The sequence below is a fragment of the Sciurus carolinensis genome, chromosome 6 (assembly GCF_902686445.1).
Source record: "Sciurus carolinensis chromosome 6, mSciCar1.2, whole genome shotgun sequence".
Taxonomy (NCBI): domain Eukaryota; kingdom Metazoa; phylum Chordata; class Mammalia; order Rodentia; family Sciuridae; genus Sciurus; species Sciurus carolinensis.
In genome coordinates, this window is record NC_062218.1 from 29,892,212 (window position 1) to 29,918,478 (window position 26,267).

General features: G+C 36.7%; 4 protein-coding genes across 10 annotated transcripts in view; 3 read left to right on the forward strand and 1 right to left on the reverse strand.

Moving 5' to 3' along the window:
- Positions 1-1,947, forward strand: part of Ttc23l (tetratricopeptide repeat domain 23 like) — a 62,078-nt gene extending 60,131 nt beyond the window's left edge. For 3 of the 4 annotated variants that reach the window (XM_047556309.1, XM_047556307.1, XM_047556310.1), the window contains exon 13: positions 1,545-1,947. The gene's annotated coding sequence lies outside the window, so the exon portion shown is untranslated. Of the gene's footprint in view, positions 1-1,084; positions 1,471-1,544 lie in introns of those variants that run through there. The other variant, XM_047556308.1, reaches the window with a different exon arrangement.
- A 1,597-nt stretch (positions 1,948-3,544) lies between these two features.
- On the reverse strand, positions 3,545-13,431 carry Rad1 (RAD1 checkpoint DNA exonuclease). Of its 2 annotated transcripts, none has more exons than XM_047556168.1 (6): positions 12,986-13,431; positions 12,311-12,554; positions 10,866-10,974; positions 9,283-9,541; positions 7,301-7,399; positions 3,545-6,741 (listed from the first exon to the last, which is right to left on the reverse strand). In XM_047556168.1, exons 2-6 carry the CDS (start codon positions 12,503-12,505, stop codon positions 6,558-6,560), a joined length of 846 nt encoding a protein of 281 aa, XP_047412124.1. In that variant the 5' UTR covers positions 12,506-12,554; positions 12,986-13,431; the 3' UTR covers positions 3,545-6,557. The 2 variants fall into 2 exon arrangements, with proteins under 2 accessions (XP_047412124.1, XP_047412125.1); XM_047556169.1 differs by having other exon boundaries at positions 12,311-12,578.
- Brix1 (biogenesis of ribosomes BRX1) lies at positions 13,218-21,526 on the forward strand. Its single transcript, XM_047556167.1, has 10 exons — positions 13,218-13,426; positions 14,920-15,031; positions 16,656-16,699; positions 18,375-18,445; positions 18,703-18,752; positions 18,853-18,926; positions 19,083-19,133; positions 19,444-19,545; positions 20,715-20,843; positions 21,081-21,526. The coding sequence occupies exons 1-10, from the start codon at positions 13,268-13,270 to the stop codon at positions 21,348-21,350; spliced, it is 1,062 nt and encodes a 353-aa protein (XP_047412123.1). The 5' UTR covers positions 13,218-13,267; the 3' UTR covers positions 21,351-21,526.
- Positions 21,527-24,781: 3,255 nt separating this feature from the next.
- Dnajc21 (DnaJ heat shock protein family (Hsp40) member C21) overlaps positions 24,782-26,267 on the forward strand; it is a 36,143-nt gene continuing 34,657 nt past the window's right edge. For 2 of the 3 annotated variants that reach the window (XR_007109186.1, XM_047556653.1), the window contains exon 1: positions 24,783-25,104. Coding sequence is in view for 2 of the 3 variants with exons in the window: in XM_047556653.1 (XP_047412609.1) it covers positions 25,008-25,104 (97 nt within the window). In the remaining variant the exon portion in view is untranslated. Of the gene's footprint in view, positions 25,105-26,267 lie in introns of all 3 variants that reach the window. The other variant, XM_047556654.1, reaches the window with a different exon arrangement.

Consider the following 26,267-nt stretch of genomic DNA (forward strand, 5'->3'; position numbering starts at 1 on the left):
CTGAATTCTTTTTGAAATGGTCAGTGATTTAAATTTTGTTCTAAAGACCTTATATTGTCTTTAGAACCAAATTAGAGAACTAATCCTTCGTTTTGCTTAGAGCAAAGGGCGTAGGGCATGCCTGAACTGAGGATGCAAGAATATCTTGCCATACCAAATTCTTGGTAAAGAATTTGGGCCCTACTTCAGGACATAATAAAATTTTTATGAATAATGACTATCTCACCAACAAACTATTTTATCTGATCATAGTAACATGTCTTCAACACATCCCTATGAATTTATTTTTCTTTGTGATTCATGGTGGTTAAGAGCAGTAGTGCTGGAGCCAAAAACCTGGATTCAAACACCAGAACCACCACTTTCTGTTTATGTGTAATCCTGGTTTCCTCATCTGTAAAATGCACATGAGCACCATAAATTGAAAAGCTACTACTAAGCTGATATGGAAAACATGTTGTTGCTTATCATATAAGATGTGACGTAGAGCTTATCAGCCTCTGGAAACATAGAATATCATAGACAAGACAGTCTGGCACAGTCACTAAAGGCCAAAGAAGATATTTCACTCTGTGGAGATCAGTTGTCCTTTTAGTGAACTGAATATTTTGGGGAAGGGGAATTCTGCCACCTTGTGGTGGAAGTAGTAGGTAGGAGGTTAATTGCTAGTCATCCCTTAGAGTTTCAGCCCTCTCAGATCATGGCCCACCTCTGAATTTACAGATTCCTGGGCAACTGACTTAATCAGTGTCTATTTCCTCTGCTAACTTAGAATCACATTATCTTCTGGTTTACTGAGGAGGAAGTTAGAGTGTCAGATAGCTTTCTGTATTTTATGCAGTCCAGTTGTAGAGAATGAACCAGTCTTTTGTAGGATTTGCATATTAAAAAGCTTAAGTTACTTGTAAAGTTTTGGATCTCTTATTTCTATGGAACAGTTTTTCTCCAGCTAAGAGTTAGAAAATCTATACTCTTTATAGGCTTGAGACATAAATAGAAGGTGACTGAAGATCACTTAATAGAAACTGTTTCTGGATCAGTTTTTTGGACCATGTTCCTTCTAACTCCAGCTCTACTTCTCCAGTATTAGGAAACCAGAGACTGGAAGGCATCATGACTGGAAAAAGGGAAGACAGATCCTCTTTTTTGCATGCATAGAGATTCTGGGCTTTAACTTTCCGTCTCAGGAGATCACCTGAAATAATGAATTATATGAGACCCTGTTAGATAGCTTTTTCAGCTGTGATTAAAAGTAATTCCGACAGCTCAGACATCCATGGTTTGCCAACTTAATCAAGGGAAGAGCTCCCTATTCTTTAGGGAAAAAAACTCAAGATTCTGGTCCCATTCTGGAGACTCATTACGAGGGTCAGCACTTTAGAAGTATGGTAATGTGGTGAAATTATGCTGACTGTTGCCTCAAGATGAGCACAGCCTTCTTGCTCAGGTAAAACAATGATATGGTGCAGGGAGAAGCACAGCTAGTTATGGAAGAAGATAAGAACCAACAAAAAATGCACAATTTTTTTTTCCCTTTCCTCTAGGTCTTCTGTTATCAGTAAAGAGAAAACCTCTATACAAGATAGTCAACAATAAAGGCAACCTTGTTGATAATAAAAATTTTGGACCACAAAATATTTTTATTGGCATGGATAGCAGTGGCAGAGCAAAAGCAGAAGTTTTTTACTAATAACTCAGAGAAGAAAAGGTCCACTTAGTAGCATGTTACAGGTAAAACATCTAAGACCATAGAAACCAGGATCCTAACCTATAACTGAGGGAAATCTTTTAGGCACATACTTCAAGCTATTGTTTCTCATGCCACTGAGTCATCATTACCTTCCACTTCCCTTTTCAGACTTTATTCATTCCTTTCAGTCTTAATTTTTTTTAAAAAATTCTGCAATACCTAAGCAGTTTATTGGTGAACATCTTAAGATACTATTTGGAAATGTTTTTAGTCACCTTTTGAGGTGACTAAAACTGCTTTATGAGGATGTTTGATCCTTCTGAGACATTTGCCTGGATCTGATCTATTGAAAAGATCACTTGTTAGAATCAGAAAGGATGTTATGAAGAAACTAGGAACAAGAGAAATTAAGGAACTTGAAAGTCAGTCTGGTGGTAATTATAAAGCAGACTTACTGAACTGCAGATGATCATTCGTTCTATTCCACTGTGCTGCCTCCACAATAATGGATTAGAAAACCTTATTTTAGAAAAGGAATACTTACTGAGTTTTTTTGGGGGAAAGTCCTTAGCCCCTGAACAAATGTATATCTAGGAAAAGAAACTAGTATATAAGAAGAAATTCAAGGAGAAATTCATTTGAGCATATATCATAAAAACTGTTAATTTTTCCTTCCTCACCCATTTACCTGAACTGATGTATTAGGAGCTCAAAGACCATGTTTTGGGCATCAGAGTCTCACTGCCAACAACTACATCACTCATTACTTATACAAAGTGTATTTTGGTTTTTCATTCAAGAAATTGTGATTTGTCCAGGTATAGTAGTGAGTAGTGTTTCACTGTGGCAGAAATACTTATCTAGCAGTTAACCAAGGTCCTGTGTATAGACTGGGTAGGATTTCTGCTAGCAGATGCCAGCTGACTCCCAGAATCCTTTAGGTTTGGCACTTAGGATCAAGGGTCCACAGTTGTAGACCTGGCTAAAGGCAATCGCATTCCATTGTCTTTCTCTGCAGCACTTATAAACTGGTAGCTTGGTCTGTCAATGTTAATTTTAGGCCTATCTGGAGATGGGACTTATACTCTTAATATTCTAGATGAACTCAAGCAGCTACAGAAGAGTCGTTTCCATTTTCACATACCAAGCTGAAAGTGGATTTTCAATGTGATAAAAACAAAGAACTAGAAGGAAGTGAGCCATTCACACTCCATTTGGTGGCACCAAATCTAAACTTTTTTTACTATTTTATGAGACCCAAAAGCCTCTAAACCGACAAATCTACATCAATAAAATTTCATGATCATGCATTCTTATATTTGAGGTTTTTAATATTTCATTTTTCTTCATAGTTAATGTAAAGTTGGCTGTTTTCTGAGATTTTAATTTAAAAGGTTTTATGAAAATGTTTGATGATGAATGGTAAAGTTTTAATAACCTTATACCTGATAAAATAAGTTGTCACCCTGTGTTGGCTCTCCCCATTATTTTTCCAAAGAGACTATATTTTAAAAGAAATTTTAGGTGAATTCCAAAATAGAGCATAGAGATTTCCTATATACCTCCTAACTTCACACATGCATTGCCTCCTTCAGTATCAACACCCCCCACCCCACCAGAGTAGAGATTTCCTATATACCTCCTAACTTCACACATGCATTGCCTCCTTCAGTATCAACACCCCCCACCCCACCAGAGTGGTACATTTGTTAGGGAACATAAATTGACACAACCTAACCATCAAGTCCATGGTTTACAGGGTTTTACATTGCAGTTCATTCTGGTGTGCATTCTACGGATTGAAAAAAAAAAAAAAAATATATATATATATATATATAAACATCTACCCAACATTACAGTATTATCCAGAGCATTTCACTGCCCTAAAAATCCTCTGAGCTCCACTGAAGTTTAAAAATTTTACTGTTTTGTGAAATCTCAGTCTTAAGAAAATACACTAGAAATGTTGAGCATAATACAATTTTATATAAAATAGAATTTGGAAGTTGTAGATGAGAACCAAGATACTTTCTAAATTTAGTGGAAATGAGCAATCTGGATAAACCAATCCAAATATTTTACATTTAATTACCTGAGCCTAATGTACTTTGATATTTTTGAGATAAGGATCAGTTCTTTTCTTACAACCTCTGTACTAAATTAGAAAAAAGAAATTCAGACTCAGATCAAACCGATGAAATGGTTTGAATATTCTCAGTTTTACCACTTGAGAGCCGCGACTAGTATATATTGATCAACAAACTCTTAGTTTCAAAAAGAAAACCTACTTCAAACATTTATTCTGATTTTCAAAATCTTAGGCCATGACTGAGATATGGATACTATGAAGCAACTGTAACACAACAGGCAGTGTTGCTTTTGTATGTGTCAGGTTACAAGGACCCCCATGGCAGTCAAGGAGCTCTAAAGGATTTCCCACTCCACTCCAAGGATGAATACCTGTAGTCCTACGAGAAATGCCACAGGCAGCTGTTATAGGTGCTTCTGTATCCAGAACCAAAGCAAATTAGAAATATAATTAAGAAAAAAAAATACTACACTTCTCCAATTTCTCAGGATCCAATAAATTTTATCTCTGCTGGTAAAGGGCAGGGAAAGAGAAGAAGGGAGCTGCTGAGAATACCACGTTACACTTTTTTACTAGAACTTCTTTTAATGCCAAAGAAATTCTATGGCTTATAATAAAAATGACTGCTGTCTTATTTTTATGAGAAAAATAAATTTTAATGCATTTTATCTTTATTATTTTGAGGCATTTCATCAATTCTACTTGGAAGCACAAATGGTGAATAAAATGTTAAAAAATATTGCTTACCTATTCATGCTAAGTACAGTTTTACTGAAAATGAGATAAACTTCAAAAAAGCAAAACTAAAACTCTTAAAAGAAAGACTGTGTTCTTTCAGATGAATTTGTAGTCACCACTGTCACCAGCTCTGCCTGAGGAAACCTCCCCCTAGTGGCCATTAGAAGCTAAAACAGTAAAAACTATTCCACCAAATAATTATGGCAGATTTTATGCCAATTGGTTTTTCTTTTTGCAAAAAAATGGGATGCAACCATTATGTGAAGCTTTAAAAAATTTGTTCCTATACTACTTATAAATTTATTACTAAACCAACTGGTGCAAGATTAGGATGCACAGAATACTCACAAATGTGTTAAATGTGGTGGCTTATAGGTACAGCTTTCAAAGAAATGTTAGATTGAAATAAATTTAGAGTTAAGTAAGCAGAATTAAACAGTGACCAGTAAAATGCTAAAAGATAATCTGAAAGTGGAGTTTCTTTCATCAAGCAAATATCTATATCAAATGCTTATTATATCCTAGGCACTGTTCTAGATATAGGACAAACTAGTGAACAAAACCTAAAATAATTACCCTGATTTTTATTTTTAAGAAGGGTGGCTCTAGTAAAAACTGAAAACCTGTTAGACAAATTCTAAATACCTTATTTTAAATACAAGGGAAAATTACAGACCCTGATATGTTGACTGGTTATTTTCATAATTATGTTTTAGATTTGCTATATTCTTGGTGTTTAAACAAAAAAATTCTGACAACATTTAGAGTCATCCATTTCCTTGTTGAACACATACTACACTTTTACAAAATTTTAACTTCTTGTGTAGCAGCAGTACATACAGAGATTGCATGGGAGACTTGCCAGGAGATCAGGTACTAACCCTGGGCTACATCAAAACTGTGTATGCAGCTGGGAAGCCATGTCTTCGCAGCTTTGAAGGAGCCACTCTACAAGGCACCTGCTGCAATACTCTCCAAACTAACTACCTCTAATGCTCTGGGGTCTATTTTATGGTAAAACATTCTACACATACCCTGGAACTTGGGTTACTATTATTCTTGGTCTTCAAAAGTTTGGAGCACTTTTACTTGGGGGAGGAGGTAGTCATAATGATTGGCTTTAACAGGTAAATGCCAGGGAGGATAAATGAATCCTGCAGTGGCCTGACAGGTTTTTTCCCATAAAGAACTTTCATACCCAAAGGGTCAATGGTGCTAGTCCATGACTGGGAGACAGCAAACTGTCATCACCTGGTTTAGTAACAAAGATAAAACTTTAGTCATGTATTTTATCAATTAGAGAAGAAGTCAGATAATTTTAGTATTTTATATTATTAAATACAACGACATAAAATATTTCAGTGAAAACTACCCAGGAAAGTACAAAATAACTTAATTGGTTTTCTATACTCTGGTTTACTCAAGAGGCTATCATAGGCAAGTGGAAAGGTACCTATTAAACACTTATTGCAGTACTTACTGCCCTGAACAGTTCTGAGAAGAAAATCTATAACTCCTACTCTTCAAGAAATGGACATAAAAAATAAAACATAAGGACTATTTCAGACTGTTTTGACAATGCTTCAACCTCAGAACTTTGTGAAGAAATCACAAGTAAAAGTATCACCTATATGCAATAAAATAATAGTATCCTTCAAAACAATGGTTTCCAAACTTTAGCACACATCAGAATTTCCTGGGGGAAGCTTATTTATGTAGCTTCATCAAACTTTAAACCTTAAGTCTATTAAGCATTCTACTTAAACAAACAGAACATAACTTATTCACTTTGACTGACAATGATTCCCATGAGTTCAAAAGATAGAACCACAGGACAACCAATAAGCTGGATAGTCTACGCCGACATGAAAACATTTGTTTGTTAGATACATAGCAATTACTAGCCTACAGGGACCTTGCTCCTATCTTCTCCATGTTTCTTCCCTACAAAAAATCCAACAAGAAATCATGAGTACTGTACTCAGAATGAGAACATAATCTTTCTTAAATGTACACATAAACATCAGTGAATTTTTATACTCAAGACTCAGATTCAGGAACTTCTTCATCAGGGCAGCAGTAATATTCCACAAAACATATTTGTCCATCTTCATTTCTAATCATGTACTGTAATGAGAGGAATCCTCGGTTATCTGTCCGAATAGATACCTTACAAGATAAAACTAATGCCTTTGTAGAGGGTTTCAGTAAAGAAATCTTGTATCTGTGAAGAGTAAATAAAAACCTGTTATTTGGATACACTTAACATAGTGTTCATTAACCTCAAGTAAAGAACAGAAGTTAACCAAGAACTACCCAGCAACAAATATAAGAATAAAATCAAATACTTATCCAGTTTCCAAAAATGCCTTTGATTTTTATTCACCCACAATTATAATTCCAAACCCCCAAGTAAATCCAGCCTCCCCTCATTCATTTTTTAAAATTCTATGCATTTTTATTAACAGATTATAAGTTTTGGGCTTTTTGTTTTGATAGAAATTTGGTATTGAAGCTGGGCACAGTGACACAGGCTTATAAACCCATCACGTTGAGAGGCTGAGGTAGGAGGATTGCAAATTCAAGGTCAGCCTCAGAAACCAAATGAGCCCCTCAACAACTTAGCAAGACCCTATTCTCAAAATAAAAGAAAGGGGCTGGGGGTGTACCTCAGTGGTAAAGTGCCTCTGACTTCAATCCCCCATACCAAAAAAAAAAAAAAAGAAAAGAAAATTTGGTATTTCATCTTCATCACCAATGCAACCTCTAAGTTAGACACTGACCTGTTAACCTGGGTTTGATTACAATGAAATGCTTCCATCAAATCAGAATCTTTGGGATAATCAAGGTGGGAGCTTCCTGCATTTCCAAAAGTAGATAACCTATAGTAGAAAATGAGCAACTCATTTACTCACTGGTCTAACAGTAAGCAACGTTCAGATCCAAATAAAACACTTCCTTCAGTAACTCATACTTGTGGATGAAACAGACACATAAAACAAATGTTTACAACATACTTTAACAAGCACCATAATAAAGGTTCCCACAGGATGTTGTGGGAGTACAGGTAACTTCAACTAATAACAAATTTGAAGAAAATCAGTCACATCAGTTTATACATCCTTCTCTGACACTGACTTTTCCTTTATTCATAAATCTAGAAATGCATAACAGAAGAGAGAACTGAGGATGATGGAAGACCTTGATCTAAATCAAATGCAATCCTTGGGTTCCATTTCCCAATCTTTACTGCCACACCAAACAATTATGGTTTTTCTGCATCTTGGAATGCTCTTAAGCAGTATTATGGCTTTCCTTGCTTGGTAACATTAACAGTTGTATGTAGACAATTTAAAAGTGTTTATATGTTGATTTAATTTGCAAGAGCCTTTTCTATGGGGTCAGCATATTGATAAGAACAACATGGGCAGTGATCAGTCTAAAAGGATAGTTAAATTAATTCAAAAAGTAATAGACTCTTCCTGACCCATGAACTCTTGAAATATTTCAGCCTACAAAGAGTAAACATGAAAATGGAGTTTCTATAAGCTCCATCTACACTCCAAATCTTCTAGGTGTTGTTTTTCCCAGGATCCATCTTTTCTATCTTTTTCTAACAAAACCTTTCCTGAATGTCTTGTACTTAGGCATCATGCCCAGCTATGATGATTTTAAAATCTAAATTTGCAGTGTAAACTGATTTCCTGAGTGCTATACTGCTGGTATATCCAACTGCTCCCTAGTGTCACGGTCACCTCAAATTTAACATATCCAGAAAAAAATCTTAACTTCCACTTCCCTACCATCAAATTTTTTCCCCATGCTGGAGATGAAAGATACCATGATTCATCTAGTTACCCATGCAGAGAGAGCTTATTTAGAAGGGGAGCCTTTGACATACTGGTTAACTGGATTTCATTGATTTTTGCTTTGAAAGAAATTTGGTGTTACCATTTTAACACACCTTGAGCCAAACTTTTTATCTGCCTAATGCACTAGAAGGACCTGCAAAATTCTTCTAAAGTTGATACAAAAAGAGCTTATACCTCTTATTCCACATGCATTTAGTTCTTTTACTCTTTAATATTCTGAAATGTTTCAAGAAGAAATATTTTGAAGAAGCTTTATCATTTTAACTTTGAATTCCTGCTGAAAATTACCTTAGCCACTGCTCCCTGAGTATTCATATACTGCCTCCTCAGGCATTTATGAATATTATTTTGGTACTTAATGATCTGCAGTTTTGTTCTTTCTCTGCTCTTTCACATAGTTTCTCTTCACCTTAATTTTAAACTCTTCCTCCCATAGTCTTAAGATAGATATGTATATGGTAGGAGCTCAACAGATACTTAGTAAATAAAACATACATCAGAAATATCCATTTTCTTTTGTGTGTCCTGTACTAAAAAGAGAAAAAAAAAAATACAAACACCTTTTCCAAACATTTAAATCTAATTTTCCTCATGTTGTGGTCTGATCTACAACAGTAAGTAGTAACACAATGAAAAGTACACTAGATTATGGATTAGGAGACTGGGCTTCTCATTTACAAACCAACACAACCTAATTATGAAATCCGAAATAGTGAGTTACTCTTCTTAAGTCTTAAGTTTCTAAAGGTCTAAAATTATGAGAGAAGAGTAAAAGTTTTCCTAAAGTTCTGGAAGTTCTAGGAACTTGAATAATAAAAATTCTGCAACCTCAGCAAATGTGTAAGTGGGGAGAGGAAATACAGACCACATGAACTGTAACTGCTCTCACATACCTGAAATACGGCTTGTCAGGAGACATGGTGATCTGCAAGACCTCACTTGTCATATCCAATTCAGAAAATGCTTCACGGAGCCCCTCTGACTGCAGAATAATTTTATTAATAACATTGGTGCTGCAGAAATCAAAATCCAGAGTCTCTTCAGGCTCCTGAGTATTGATTTTACAGACTGTCACCACTCCTCCCTCTTCCAGAAATAACATCAAGGGGTGACCATAACCTTGGTAACACATTCGAAGTGCAGTTAAAGTCCCTGCAATAGAAAGAAATCATACCTGGTTTGGCTTTATGACCCTGTTGTTCAGCTTCTCCTCCAAATGACAGACTAAATTGCTCAATAATTTATTTTGACAAATTTCTATCATACACGTATCTCCTTAAAAAAGGAATTATAATTCCAAAAGAAATCATAAGAAAATTGGGAACCAGAGCTAAATGTAATGTAACCTTCTGGAGTCATTATTAGTTTGCCCAAAATACCTCAAAAATTGTTCATTGAGCATATGTACACACACTTCCATTTGATAATCTATCCATGGACTAGTACAGCAAGTAACAGAATTGTTGCAGTATAGGCTGTGCTATTTCTTGAAGGTTCAATTTCTGCAACAGTGCATTGCTTTAGTAATGTGTGTACTACCATGTCAGTGTATTCACTCTAAGGATCCTTCCAACTGGGAGACAGCCTTTTACATTTCTTCAAATTTTAAGATGACATTGGGAGAAAAGAGGGTGCCTGATGGCAATATGAATTTTAATACTTGAAACTATTAAAGGAGAAATACGACAAGACAGTTTAGAGCTCCTTCTCCTTACTGGATAGAACGTCACAATGAGGAAGGCGGGAAGGCAGATAGTTTTGTGAAAAATCAGCTAGGGAGCACTGCATTAGAAAACATGTAACTAGTAATAGTGGAACTAGCAGTGCAAAGTTAAAATATATCTTCTAGATAATCTAACTGAATTTCCTCTAATAATATCCATGTTACTTTCCTTATGAAATAAAATTATTCTAGGAATTTCTTCTACTTTTATATCCAACTAAATTTCACCATTTCTAAAACTACTTCCCTATGCAAATAAAAAATATGTGTTTGGGAAAAATATAATTTGAAGGAAAATATTTGAGGACATAGACATAATTTATAAACAGGGTTAAAAGGCAAACAAATTTTAAACATAATAAACCGGGAGTAAGAAATATTGGTCTCTATTTTTCTTTGCCACTAAGTAGCTGTGTTAATTCTGGACAAGTTAGGGGAAGGATGCAATTAAGACATATTTCACAGTGTTAAGGATATTTATGACATGTTCAAAGTTGTCTTTTGTCAGTTCAAATTTAAAATCCCCAAAGCCTCGTAAATTAAAATGAATGTAAATATTTTCAAAAATATAAAAAGAACTATAAACACATAATCACTTGATACTGGAAAATCATAATTGAGGATTGTGACCATTGAAAAATATATCACCAATTAATTTTCTAAAGAAATGATTACATTCTAAAAAAGTTGTATTTTTCTGATCATTCTGTATAATACTTTATGTCTTTACAGAGACAAAAAAAATGGGTTCACCTGGCATAGGACTTGATCCAAATATAGATAAGCAGTCTAAAAGGACAGTTAAATTAATTCGAAAAGTAATAGACTCTTCCTGAACCATAAACTCTTGAAATATTTCAGCCTACAAAGAGTAAACACGAAAATGGAGTTATATTAAAGAATGAAATCTCAGATATAGATTCTAGTTTTCACTTTATATATTTTAAAAATAACAATAGTGTGCTAATGCCATGAGGATTTCTGATTACTAAGGAAAACGTCTTAGTTTTCTCAACTATTACCCATTGGAACACTACTCAATAGCTTAATATTAAAGGTGTAACATATACATAGGTCCCATGCAAACCCTCGTGATGGGTGCTTCACTTCCATTCCTGGATCAAAACCTATCTCCCATTCCTTTGTCTCCTTTTTGTTCCTATGGGTAAGATCACTTGGGTAACAGACAATTTTATAATGTATGCATGAGTTTTCAGTATCTTTTGAGGACAAGAACTGTCCCTTATTTAATCATCTCTGAGGTCACACTTAAGTGCTCAGAAACATGCTGAATTGAATCTGAACCATGTGAATATTTTTAAGGACAGATTCTGTTATCACCAATAAGAGGAGAAAACATCTTTTAATAATAGGGAGGTAGTAAAAATGTGGTAATAAAGAATTAAAAAAACAATTCTGGATTTTCATCCCAAAACAGCTACTTACCAGCTGTAAGACTCTGGCAAATTACTTAAATTGTACTTCAGTTTCTATTATACAAAATGGGAATAATAACAAAGCCTACTTTATAAGTGTATTGTGAGGATTAAAAGAATCAAACAGAAGAGTGTTCTACAGTTTAATAAACTTTAGTCACTTTTTTTTTTAGATGTTACAAGTTTTTTAATAAACAGGCAAAGCCAGCTTTCTTTTCAGAATCAAAATGCAGAACAATTGGAAAAAATATGGTATTTAACTTTCACAAGGTTGAGCCTCCACAAATAATGCAACCAAGTTTTACATATTTTTAATTTTCGGCATAACTTATGATCATTCATTTGCATTTTTAACAGCCCTTGTATATACACTCCATCTTCTCCATCTTGGTTCCTAGTTTTAGCTTCATTCCCAAGTATGCCAATTCCATTGTTATTTAAACAGAAAAAGCCTTCCCAGTCTTTGTTGGAAATTACTATTTAGCTTATCCCCTCCACTACTACCCAGCAAACTAGAGAGAGGATGGAGTGTACTATTGATCAGTAGAATCTTCATGCAATTCATGAGACCACTTAGTTCTTACGTGATATTTACTATTATTAACCATTATCTCTGAAAGACAGGAAAATAATTTGTTATCAGAAAAGAAAAAATTAAAATATTTTGTTTTCTAACTTAAATTTTGTCTAGTGAGACTTTCCGAATTCATTACACTGGGTAAAGAATATGACACAGGCTTTAAAGGGGCCTTTTCCCCATACCTGAATAAAAGCATTTGCTTGCACACACTTTGCATGTTCCACTGTAACCTTGATTCCATTTTTAGTAGCGAAACACGTGGCATAGTCTCTGAAATGAATAGCTTTCAAGATAGTGGATAAATTCCTGACGTTGTCAAGGCTGGCCACTAAGTTGTACTCATTCTCGTCTTGGATCTGTTGGGTTAGGAGGGGCATGGTCGTCTGCTTTTTCGGCCCGGGAAGTTCCCAATGTCGGGGCCAACACCTGTTCCCGAGAATCAGCAAACACGTGAGAGATTCAACAGTAAGCCCCATCAGCGCGGGCGATCCCCCCAAGCCCTACCCACGCTGGTGCGAGTGGGAAGAGTCGGATCAGGCACAGTCCCACCTCTGCCACTGAACAATCTCGCACTTTGGGGAACATTACTTATCTCTTAGGGCTACGCTTTCCTCGTCTTCGCTATAGGAACAGAGATACCTGAAAAGCCTCAAAGAATGAAAACAGGCAATGGATTCGATAACTGCACTTAGGGCAGGTTTCTCTGTCAAACCCGGATAGACCCACAGAGCTTGCTTAGAGCCGCCCAGCGCCACCCTCTGAAGATCCTCCAAGAATTCCAGTCACCCCATCACCAACCCGCCCACAGAAAAGGAGTCCCTCACTAGCGAAGGGAACCCAAGGCACGGAAAGCCTACCTTTGCGGTAGGTCCGGCGCCGGGGAACTCCTCCCAGCCAGGAAACCGAAAAGGAAGAAGAGCGGTCCCGCCACTTTCTTCAGACCCGCCTACCCGCTGGGCCACCGTCACCACAGAGCGGAAGGAGATCTAGAGAGCCGAGCGTGCAATACCACGAGACCGGAAAGAGGCACCATAGAGTGGGACAGGACTGCAGAGCCGAGCACACGGTACCATAGAGACCGGAAAGAGGAGAGTGCAGCAGGGCCGGAAGTAGAGCAAGAGAGACGGCGGTGAGGCACGATGGTGGCAACCAAGAGGAAACGGCGTGCGGATTTAGCGGTTCAGGCGAAGAAGCCAAAGAGAAACGAAAAAGATGCCAAGCCTCTATCTAAGTCGCCGGTCAAGGCAGAAGAGGTGGAGGAAGAAGAGAGAGACCGTATCCCAGGCCCTGTTTGCAAGGTAGAAGAGCTCCTCCGGGGCTACAGCTCTGACGGTGGCCCCATGCGCCTTCTTTGGGGCTGACTCCAACTCGGCTGTTTTCAGGGTATCCCCAGTTTTACCCCGGAGCGGTCTCAGCTGTCCTGCCTGATCTGGGCGCTGTTTACTTCTAATCCTCGTGCTTGTGGCCGTCTGCCTGGAGGCGGCGGTCTGTAGATCTTTAACCAGCTCACGGGGTACTCAGTTCTAGCGTTCTGTTTTTCCAGGTACTTAGGCTTTTCCTGGCAATAATGCTTTTCCTTAGTTATTTCTCGCTATAGGGTATGTTTTTTCCAGTGATTAGTACTTCCACATCCTGCCATAGTCAGTCAGTGCGTTTCAGGGATCCTGAAGCTTGTTCATCCAAGCCTTTAGTTACTGTCTTAGGGACTGACTCAGACTTACTTGAACAGATATGAATACTAGAATAAATAGCATGAGCCAAAAAAATAATAATTTTTTTTTTTTTTTTTTTTTTTTTTTTTTTTTTTTTTTTTTTTTGGTACCAGGGATTGAAACCAGGGGTGGATGCTTACTTAACCCAAAGTCTGGGGGACTGAAATGATAACACCAAAAAAAAAAAAAAAAAAAAAGAAATGACGGAAATTTACTAGATTTAAGGGGTAAGGTGATATTTAGTATTGCAGAGTTGAGTTTCAGACTTTAGTCAAATACTTGGGTTATTAGTGCAAAAGAGTTCCTTTCTGTAGAGAATGTGGGAGTAAGGTCTCCAAAAAAGGTCTTAAAAAAAAAAAAAAAAAGAAAAGAAAAAAGGAGGCAGAAAAAACTTTTAGGGTTGGGAGGAGGAATTGAAAAGAATGAAAATGAACAGAAAAGGAAGGAAAGATGGAGGACATTTCTGGGCAGGCTGATGTGCTCAGTTAATGTTATAGAGAGATTGAATAAAAAGGGTCAGGAATGTTTGACTTACTATCTTTAATTTGTTTGTTTGTTTTTTTATTTTTGAAACAAAGTTTCACTTTGTTGCCTAGGCTGACCTCTAATTAACTGTTGGACTGAATGATTTCCTGCCTTGGCCTTCTTAGTAACTGAGACTACAGGCATGCCCCATCATACACACCTCTGGAAGCTTTTAAAACTAGCTTTAAAAAACAAGATGCTGAGTACAGTGGCTCATACCTGTAATCCCAGCAAGACTTGGAGAGACTGAAGCAGGAGGATGGCAAGTTTAAGACCAGCCTCAGAAACTTAATGAGGCCCTAAGGACTTAGTGAGACTCTGTCTCAAAATAAAATATGAGCTGGGGAGATTGCTCACAGTAGAGTGCTTGCCTTGCAAGCACAAGGCCCTGGGTTCGATTCCCAGCACCACACACACACAAAAAACCTCAAAACATGAAAAAGAACTGGGAATGTGGCTCAGAGGTTAAGCAACCCTAGGCTCAATCCTTGGTACAAAAAAAAATAGGTTCAGTATGAGTTTTAAGAATCTTCTAACATTTTATTTTTCTTTAGGGCAAGTGGAAGAATAAGGAACGGATTCTCATCTTTTCTTCTAGAGGAATAAATTTCAGAACAAGACATTTAATGCAGGACTTGAGAACGCTAATGCCTCATTCTAAAGCAGGTGCCTTTATAATAAGTATTTTATGAAATTGTACTTATAAACTTGCCTATTGATGTATTCACTATTATTTATGTATTTGTTCAATTTGGTTAAACAAAAAGCAACAGTACCTCGGAAGTGTATCCTCAAGTACCACAATTTATTAAATGAATATTTCATAAGGTTCTTTATAGAATTCATCATTTTGTTTACTTTCTTAAATGGGTACCCTAACATTGACACATTTCATAAAAGTCCAGAAATGCCTTCATTATAGTTTTTAGAGGGCAGGTAATGAACGAGATAATTTATCCTTCTAAATGATTGAAGAGAGGCATGTATTCATTTGAGATTTACAAAATTGCATTTATTAAAATATGAATGGGCATAGGTTAGAATTGAAATTGCCTTTAAGTTGAATTCAGCCTTTTCTAGATATCAAGTTATTTTTAGAAGTGGGGTATCTTTTGTGTGGGGGGTCATATAATTGCAGATTGAATCCAGGAGCACCCTCCCTTCTGAACTACATTCCCAGCCCTTATTTTATTTTGAGACAGAGTCTTGCTAAATTGCTCCAATGGGGTTCAAATTTGAAATCCTCTTGCTTTAGCCTTGCATATAGCTGGAATTAGAGGTGTTCACCACCCTGCCCAGCACATGGTGTATTTTGAAGGCTAGTGAAGAATGTCTGATTTTAAGATTAGACCACTATGTGGCTGTTTTGTCTATGTTGGGAGATGCTTTTGGTTTTAATTATAACTAATAGCTTGGTTCTTTATACTAGAACTTCTTGAACTGGGGTCTGCTTTAATGTCTTCAGATCTCTGAAACTAATAAGAGAATTTTTAATGTATATAATCTTTTCTGTGATAATCCAAAATCAATTTTTAATAGTTTTCTTTGACAACTGTGATTTGATATTAAAAGGTGTCGTCATTGGTTAATATTTTGCTCTCTTAAGTGAATGTTTTCTTGACTGACTCCTTGGACATAATTGTCAGTTTGGGAATTTTCCCATTTTTGAAAAGAGTTCATAGAATACCACCATCTGGATCCCTGCGTTCAGTATCTGTAGATTAAACTAATTGCAGAATGATAATGTTCAGTAAAAAACAACTGAATATGTTCAGACTTTTGTATGTCACTATTTCCTAAACAATATAGGATAACACCTATTTATATAGCATTTATATTGCATTAGGTACTGTAGGTAATCTAGAGATGATTTCAAATGTACACGAGGATGTGCCTAGGTTTTATGTAGTTGACTACAGTGTTTCATATAAGGGACTTAAGCATCTATAGATTTTGGTGTCTGCACTGGGCCTATAACCAGTCCTCCTTGGTTATAGACCAATTTTCCTCGAATACAGAGGGATGACTGTACCTGGAGTCTGAGAAATACTGCTTAAAACACAGTTTATAATTCTTGAGGTCTAGTTTTTAATTACTTGTTTTCTTCACATTTAAAAGGAATCAACCAAAAGTTAGGTGTTTTCAGGTCTAATTATTTTGAAAATTAATTGTAAAAATCTTTACAACAAACAGCATAAAAACACCAGAAATTATTTTCTAGGTAGCATGTGATTTGATTAAAATAGCTTTGGCATATTTTGTTTACTTGTTTTTTCTTTTCTTTTTATAGATACTAAAATGGATCGTAAAGATAAATTATTTGTGATTAATGAGGTAATTTTAGAAACTATAGCAAAATATTTTAGAAACACTAATGATGCTTAATTTTAAAAAGTCCATTATTTGGTGACTTTAAAATTGTTTCGTGAAAGATATTCAGACATTTTTAAACTTCAATAACCTGTAGTATGTTTTTATGGTACTTTCTATATCTCACAATTTAGCATTTCAGTATATATTGTTTCTAAATTACTTCTATGATTGTCTTATCTCAACAAGCATATTGAAATTTCCTGAGGACAAAGATATCTCGTTTGCTTTCTTTCATAATGTCTAGTATTGTGCAAAATTCATAGTAGATACTCATAAAAATTATCAACCAACCTGCATAAAATAAAATTTAAAAGTCACCGAATACTTATAGAAAACCCATATTATAAAAAGAATCTTGCCAATATTTAAAGTGATATATGTGGAATTTGCTCTTAAGTATTTTAAATTAGTAATAGATTAAATTTTCAAAGTATTATTAAAGATACTAAACCTGTATTTTAAAGCAGATTTTTCAAAATAATTGTCTTAAGATAGTTCTTTTGCTAGAAAAGCTTCTTTTACTCATTCATTTAGCACAAAATTGTAAACCTCTGCTTTAATATTATTCTGCGTACTGCAGAATCATTGTTTACCAGAACAGTACCCCTGTTGTCATGGAGCTTACATTCTAATGCGATGGGCCATGAACAAAATTTATAATTTCAAGAAGAGAAGAGAAAATTTATAATTTTCAAGGAGATGGGAGAAATGAAACAGCAACTGTGGGTTTTTGATAACTGAACTGGAAAACCCTTTCTGAAGGGAAGCCGTTCAACTTAATATTTGAGTAGAGACTTGTGGAAACAAGGGTGAAAGAGCATTCTAGGTAGAAAAAACAAGTCCCAAGGCCTAAAAGTGGCACAAATTTCACATTGTTGTTTATCCCGAGACCAGTAATTTTGTTTTACAAAAGCATTGGACTTAATTTTTTTTTAAGTTGGTAGGTTTAAAGTCTCAAAAAGTTTAGAATTTATGAATACTATATTGGATAGTTTGAGTTAATGAATATTACCACATACAAAAGTTTGCTCTTGTGTTTTGTGTATTTCTTAAGGGTTGCTTTGTAAAACTTCAAGATATTGACATCCAGTTCAGCTTGAAATAGATTTTGCATGCTTTTGCTTTTCACCCATCCTGTAGTGATTTTATAGAACAAGATCACCAAGAAATATGATAAATGCAAATGAAGAGGACAAACAAATTTTGTGAATTTAAAATAAAAAACCTAAGAAGTCAAAGACCAAAATAACCACTATTAAAAGCATGTCTTTGATTCTATAAGGATGGTATATTCATAAGATTGATAAGTTTAATCGTGGTATGCCTTATCTTTAGGGCATTAATTTTCAGTCTTTGTAGTTTGTACGTAAGACTGTGGTTGGAAGAAGTACTAATAATCAAAAATGAGACCAATCACTTTAAAGTGCTAGGCCAAAAAGAGTAGGATAGATACGTCCTCCAAAGATTGCTCAGAGCAACTCTGAGATATGCTACCCGAGAGGAACTTTACTGTTTCTGGAAAAAATAAATTTACCTAGGTGAAGACTTTGTGGCCTTTTAATTTGCTTACATGTTTTTGGAGAAATCTGTATTAATTGCATTGATTACTTTCTCACTTGTATTATTTACTTCATAGGTCTGTGAGATGAAAAACTGCAATAAATGCATCTATTTTGAAGCTAAGAAAAAACAGGATCTCTATATGTGGTAAGAGAATTATTATTAAACTTTGCATTGAACTTAAGTGGGCTTCTCTTTGTACCTCTTATGTCGTAGATTCCTTTCAGTATATAAAAGAAGAGGGGAGAATGAAGCAAACTCATTTGATTTCACAAAATTTGGAACTCTTAAAGAAAATTAAATATACGAATAAGCGTATTTTTTTGTCTTTTCTGTGAAAGGTGGTAAGCAATTACAATATTCTATATTCTAATTAGTGAAAAAGTTTTCTTCATATATTCCAGGCTTTCAAATTCACCTCATGGGCCATCAGCCAAATTTCTTGTTCAAAACAGTAAGTTAACTCAATTTTAAATTTTTTAATGAAAAAACTAATAATCATTTGGAGTAAGTGTGCCAAAGTTATAACTATTTTTGTTTTTGTATTTTTCTAGTTCACACCCTAGCTGAACTAAAGCTGACAGGAAATTGTTTGAAAGGTTCTCGGCCTCTTTTGTCTTTCGATCCTGTAAGTTTCTCATACGGTGTCTGATTTTCTTATTTTGCATAGCTGTTTTTTTCAGTGGATATAATTGTCATATAATTCAGTTTAGTTAATATAAAAAATAATTTTAAATGATGCATTTTATTGATGTCAAATAATGTGTTCGTTTTATTTTTGTAGGCTTTTGATGAATTGTCACACTATACATTGTTAAAAGAACTCTTAATTCAGGTAAATATCTTTTCTAGAAAGCATTTTTAGTAATAGAAGTGACTGTCTTCCTTTGGACTTCTGTGTGTGTGTGTTTGGTACTAGGAATTGGATCCACAGCAGCTCTACTACCAAGATCCCTAGTCTTTGTTGTAAGTTTTGGAGACAGGGTCTTGCTAAATTGCCCAGGTTGGCGATGAACTTTTGATTCTCAGCCTCCTAAGTCACTAGGAGTCTTCCTTTAGACTTTTTATTAACTTAGCCATTGGAAACACTCATAATATGCCTTGTAATAAAGAACTAATGTGTATTTTTTTTTTTTTTAAACTAGATTTTTAGTACACCAAGGTACCATCCCAAAAGCCAACCATTTGTGGACCACGTGTTTACTTTCACCATTTTGGATAATAGGATATGGTTTCGTAACTTTCAGGTTAGCTCTACTTTGCTTTTTAATATGCAGGATTTGTAGACATAGAGAATGCAAACAGTAAGTCCTTTTGTTTTAAATAGCTTCCTTTTCTTTTCAGAGGTTTACTGCAGATAAATAATTGTCTTATATTTTAAGTGACTTCTGTCTACATATTTTCCTGGTTCTGGGTTGATACGGAGTGTAGGTTTCTTCACAAGCCACTATGTGTTTCTTCTTTAAAAAAGGAAAATCTCTCATGAAATTGGGTTCCAAATTTATGCTAAGTACTGTAAAGAATACAATAAAATATGTTTTTTTCCTTTCAAAGGTTACAGTCCAGGAGGCAGGGAAGAGTTGTTTAAGCAGAAAAACATAACTCCTGTAGAAGGCATTCAGTTAGAACTATTAGATGAGTCATACTGTGACTCATTCAGAAAAAGTGATTCTAGAAATCCTGAAACAAGTTTGGTAGAATAGGTCTGCAGGAAGAAAAGTAAAAGACAGCAGCAAGAACAAAATTTGAAACATACTTGAAGCATATGGACTCTTACCTGTGTTTTATAAAAGATACCTTGCAATATGAGTTAACTATATTCCTTTCTTAACTCTGAGGGCAGACATACCTGAACCAATATATAATGTTAATATTTGTGAGAAGCAATATATGAAGCAAATTTAGTCAATTTTTTTTTCTTTCTTCCTTCCCTTTTTTTTTTTTTTTTTTTTTTTTTTTTTTTTTTTTTTTTTTTTTTTTTTTTTTTTTTGTTGCTGTTATCAGGGATTGAGCTCAGAGGTGCTTAGCTTAGCCACTGAGCCACATCCCCAGGTGTTTTTTGTTGTTGTTGTTTTGTTCTTTTTGTCTTTGAGACATGGTCTTGGTAAGTTGCAAGTTGCATTGGGCTCTCAGCCTCCTGAGCAGCTGGAATTATAGGTGTGTGCCACTGAGTCCAACAGATTAGTCCATTTTTAAAGATCATACCAAAAAAATTACATATTTTTCTATGACAAACACCTGTAACTAGTAATAGATCCCAGAAAATATTGATGGTTTGGCACTTGCCAAGGTTTCCCCATGTCTGTACCTTAATTTTACAGATTCTCAGTTGTTTAAGTACATTTGTAATGAGGGTATGTAGCCAGTTTAGGAGTTGTATATCTAAACCAAAATGAATGTTTCCCTTCTGTTAAAGATCATAGAAGAAGATGCTGCTCTTGTAGAAATAGGACCTCGTTTTGTCTTAAATCTTATAAAGATTTTTCAAGGAAGTTTTGGAGGACCAACTTTATATGAAAATCCTCATTACCAGTCTCCAAACATGGTAAGCTTTCTTTGTTGTTTAATGGTCTTCAGTGTACCAGAACTCTGTGACCAAAATAATTTCTTAAAGTATTTACTCTTCTATCACTTGTGAAGCTGTGTTTGGTTTTTGTTACATATATACCTACGAATTACTACCTTGTTTTCATGACACCGGATAGAGGGACGGAATTCACAAGTGAATGTCTGCCTTTATATAAAATGTTTATTCCAAAAACATCTAATCTGTTGTTTCTAGCATCGGCGTATCATAAGATCTATCACAGCTGCAAAATACAAAGAGAAACAGCAAGTGAAAGATGTGCAGAAACTGAGAAAGAAAGAGCCAAAGACTATTCTTCCACATGATCCCACTGAAGATGTTTTTGTTATACCAGCTGAGGAAAAACCACTAGAAATACAGTGGGTAAAACCAGAGCCAAAAGTTGACTTGCAAGCAAGAAAAAAGAGGATTTACAAAAGGCAAAGAAAAATGAAACAGAAAATGAACAGTGGGAATGCAAAATGAATCAATGGATAATAGTATGTTTTTCAGTTATTGTGTATTTATTTTGTATTCAGTGTGTAAATACTTTTATTGAGGATTACTTTTGTCTAATTAGTGTGTCATTTAAAAGAAAATTTAAAATCTTAAAGTCAGTGATGTTCATCATTTTCCAATTAAAATATCACCAGAACTCATCAGTTAACTTTTGTTGTTCTTGTCAGAGCTCGTTTGGTATTAATGAAAATTTAGCACACTCAGTGGTTTAGGATTGCTCTCTTGGATTAGAATTTTTAGTTTAGTAAAACTGAAATTCAAACAGATTTATTGGGTTCTTACTACATACAAAGGCATTAGGCACTTTGGGAGCATAGTTGGTAGATAGTAAAATAGGAATCTCCTGGTAGATAGTAAAGCATCTTGCTGAGCTCTGGCTCCCAGAGTCACCAGTTAGTGAAGCCTTGGAAAAAATGAACTTTTGATCTTTTTCTCATCTCAAAAGAGAATTCATTACAATTCTTAAGTTTTGAGAATCAAATGAGTTAATACCTATGTTGAAAGCATTTTGTATAATACAATTTTGTTTTAGAAGCAACAGGTATAGATACTATTTTTAAAACCTAGTAGTACTGGGCGTGGTAATACATGCCTGTTATCTGAGCAGTTTGGGAGGCTGAAGCAGGAGGATCACAAGTTTGAGATTAGCCTTAACAACTTAGACCCTGTCTCAAAAAAGACTGGGGATGTATCTTTATGGTAGACCACCTCTGGGTTCAATGCCCTGTACTACCAAAAAAAAAAAAAAAAGAAAGAAAAAATAAGATAAAGTAGCAGAACGTTTCTAGGCTTAAGAAAAAAAAAGATTCCTCCAGTGACCATGGCATAGATGACTGCTGAATGGGACAGATAGAAATATGTATGATAAACATATCTAATAAAATTGAGTCACAGTCACCCACTATTTTGATTTCACATTGGTCATTTTCCCATGTTTGTCTACAACATGTTTCCTAACTGCATTATATTCTATTTTATACCATAGCTAAATAATCTGATCAGTATGATTAGTCCCTTATTAAACATTTCAGTTTTTTTACATTTCCTGATAGGTGCATGGAATGAATATTTTTACACTTTTATGTTTTTTTTTTTTTTTTTTTTTTTTTTTGCGGTACTGGGGATTTGAACCCAAGGCCTTGTGCTTACAAGGTAAGTACTCAACCAATTGAGCTATATCTCCAGCCCACTTTTATGGTTTTTTATAAAAGGGACTCAGGTCAAACATTCTAAATATTTTTGCTTGATAGAACATTTTACTGTATCCTTGCTGATGGTGAGATAATGTCAGAAAAATAGTTTTTGGTTTTAAAAATTAGTTTTTCTTTTGTGACTAAACTTGTTCTTCTGTGATAGGGTTATCTTTTACAGATTTCCAAAAGCTTTTTAAAGTTATTTTAAACCTCTGTCCTACATTTTAATTATTTCTATTTAAAATCTTTGGGCAGAACTGGGGATCTTCCATTTCATTTTAATTTTTTGTTAAAGATTTAATTGTATGCTAATTATGCTACTTAATCTTGAAATAGTCTAATTTAGGAGTAGTTGTGCAAGTAATTCTGGTCAGAGGTTCACTTGAAATACTTGGGTAACTAATTAAGACCAAATCTAGTTAAATGCAAAAACCAAAGTGGCTATTGGTTTATTTAGGCAATTTAAGATAGCTTTGGATAAAAATGAGACAGCCAATTCAGGATTGTTAAACACCCACATCTCAGAAAGAGGTTAATTGTACCTTAAAACAAATAAGTTGCCAGTTTGAAGACTGGGGAGCAATCCATGTCTAGCAAAATCAGACTTGACTGAGCCATGGGATACAGAGCTCTGACTCCCAGGAACTGAGAGTCATGGGAGACTGAGATAGCCTATGAGTAAATAGCCCTGTATAAAGTGTCTTACCATCTGAGGATATGCTCTCTCCCCAAGCAAATGGTTTCCCTAACTCCACCCCATCCTGTTCCTCACAGAAGCAGTCCTTCCAGGTCCGGACCCCTTTACTTGTATACCTATAAATAAAGGTGAAGGTGGGCTCCTCCATCTTGGTGGAGGCCAGGCCTGGTATGATCCAATCCACCACACCCCCTTCCATTTGAAAAGAGTATTGGCTCTTGTTTGTTTATTGATTAGATAAGTTTATTAGTAATTAATTGATTTATTGCTGGCACCAACATTCTTCAACAGAAACTCTTCCCTTCATCCATGCAGGACGTGGAAACCCCCCAACAGAATACAACATTTTTTTTTTTTTGTGGTTCAGATTATGGAATTCAAGTAGAATTTCCTATTTCACAGTTGTGAATGATCAATTTCCATATGGACATGTTTCTATGTACCAAATTTTCACAATCATTCACATGGATGCCTTATCTGAGTGAGTGAACTCTGGAATGGCTCATCTCCCAAACCCATATTCATTTAGAAGTCAAGCTATTAATTTCTTTAGACTGAACTTATATTCAGGGTCATTGTCTTTATATTTCTAAACATTGTTACTGGGGGAAAAAAAAGATTTTTATCAGAAGGAAAAAAGCAAGTGACATGCAGAGTTAGTATATAAAGCCAGATATAGTTGGAGTAAAAAGAACTGTCCCCCACCACCCGGGCCAAATCTATTCAGAGGAGGGGAAAGGGCCCATGTTTCCCCCTCAAACTATTAAATTGTAATAGTTTTACAAATCTTCCATCAATTAATGCAGAGCAATTCAGCTAGTTAGATAAACCAAAACCTGCTGGTTAAAAGCTATCCAGTAATTGCTTTCTTAATTAATCTTGGCAAGTAGGATGAAGCCAGACAGGATTAAAGAGTAATGGATGGATAGAGCAGCATAATTTCATCTACATTGGTAGTAAAGCTTTAAATGTGTTGTTTTTTCCTTCTTAAATTGTTTGGTAAGCTGATTTATACATCTTATTTACTGTCATTTCTGATGTATATTGGTCAAGGTGAGCAATAGCGTAGGTTTTGCCAAGTGGCAGCTGCCAAGAAGTGAAAAGATTAAAATTTTAGTGTTAAATCCAACGAATGCTGCCATTATATAGAGGAGGAGGCTTGAGCCATCTACTTGATTACTTGGAGTCCCATTTGTCTTATCTATTAAAAAGGGCTTAGTTGAAAAATAATCTGAGCCCCAAGATATTTTTGAGAATCCTTCCCATACTAACACTGCCCCCTCTCGCTTTAGCCCTCAGATGGGCGGCCCAATCGGTGCCACTCACACTGACCGCGGTCTGTGCCGCTCACAATGACACCTGCTGTGGCCCCGCCCACCGCCCGGAGGCCCCGCCTCTCACTCCCTCGGCCCCCCTTCGAAGCCCCGCCTCCCTCTCCGCGCCTCTTCCCGGAATAGAGACCAGCCCCCGCCCATGCGGAGCCGCGGCCGCCGGCGCCGCCCCCTCCGCGCGCCCGCGTGCCGCAGCCCGCGTCGCCTACCGCCGCCGCGCGCCTCCGCCGCCCCGCGCCGCTGCCGCCGCCGCCGCCGCCACGCTTGCTGGCTGGCCGGCTGCGGGCGCCGGGCTCCTGCTGGAGGAGAGGACAGCCAGCGCCGCCGCCGCTCCGGTCCGGGCCCGGGTCCCGGCCCCGGCCCCGTCCCGGGCCCCGGCCACAACCCCCTGCCCGGCCCGGCCATGAAGTGTCACTACGAGGCGCTGGGGGTGCGGCGCGACGCCAGCGAGGAGGAGCTCAAGAAGGCCTATCGGAAGCTGGCCCTGAAATGGCACCCGGGTAGGTGACCGCCCCGCAACCGCTGCGGCGCTGGGAAAAGCCCAGGCGACCTTTCTCACCCTGTCCCGCCTGACTCCGGGAGGCCGGCCAGCCGCCACCTACCCGCTGCCGGGCCCGGTGGCCGCGCGCAGTCTGCCCACCCCGCGGTGGACGCCCCTCCTTCCCGCAGTGCCCCTGATGGGGAAGACCACGCTCCGGCGACTTCACCTGCCGAGGCAGGAGTCGGCCCGGGGCTCGCCTCTGACGCGCTGGTCCTGCTGGCCCAGCCTGCCCGCGTCCCCTCCGCGGCTGCCCCGACTCCGCTGTGGACCGCCAGTCGCTTAGCTCCTACCCAAGTTAAGCCGAGGGAGCCCGCGGGGTCTCTCAGAAGGGCATGCGTCAACACACCTTGTACTTCTCTTTAGACATTTGTCTTCAAATGAGGAGTTCTGATCAGGTGTCTCCGTAATGAAGTTTGTATGTTCATTTTGACGTGCGCTTCCTTTGGACGTTTCGTTTGTTCGTACCAGGCCTGGGTGACTATGAAGTAATCTGATCTTCCAGAGTGGGCAGCTAAAGAGTAGTTGAATCTCAGCTTTTTGAGGTTTTTAATAAGAGGTTTTTATCTTTTATATATATAAAAGATATATATATGTGTGTGTGTGTGTGTATATATATATGTGTGTATATATATATACACACATATATATATAAAGTTGGCAGTGGGCCTTTATTTTATTTATTTATTTAGGTATATGCAGTGCTGAGAACTGAACCCAATGCCTTGTATGTGCTAGACAAGTGCTCAGCCAGAGTCACAACCGCAGCCCAAGAGGCTTTTATCTTAACCATTAATTAGTAAACACAAAATCTTCAATATATGCAAGTCACTGCGGTATATAACATGTAGATTATGAAATGGCAAGGCAGGAATTTCACATTTTTTTTTGTAGATGGACACAATATTTTTATTAATTTATTTTTATGCGGTGCTGAGGATTGAACCCAGTGCCTCACACATGCTAGGCAAGTGCTCTACTACTGAGCTACAGCCACAGCCCAGGAATTTCACATTCTTGTTAGGAAAATATTCCTCACACACATAAAGAGTTAACTACAAGTGCAAAGAAAGTAGCACTATATACTTAATAAAAAAAAACAGTAAATGCTCAGGAATTCAAGGA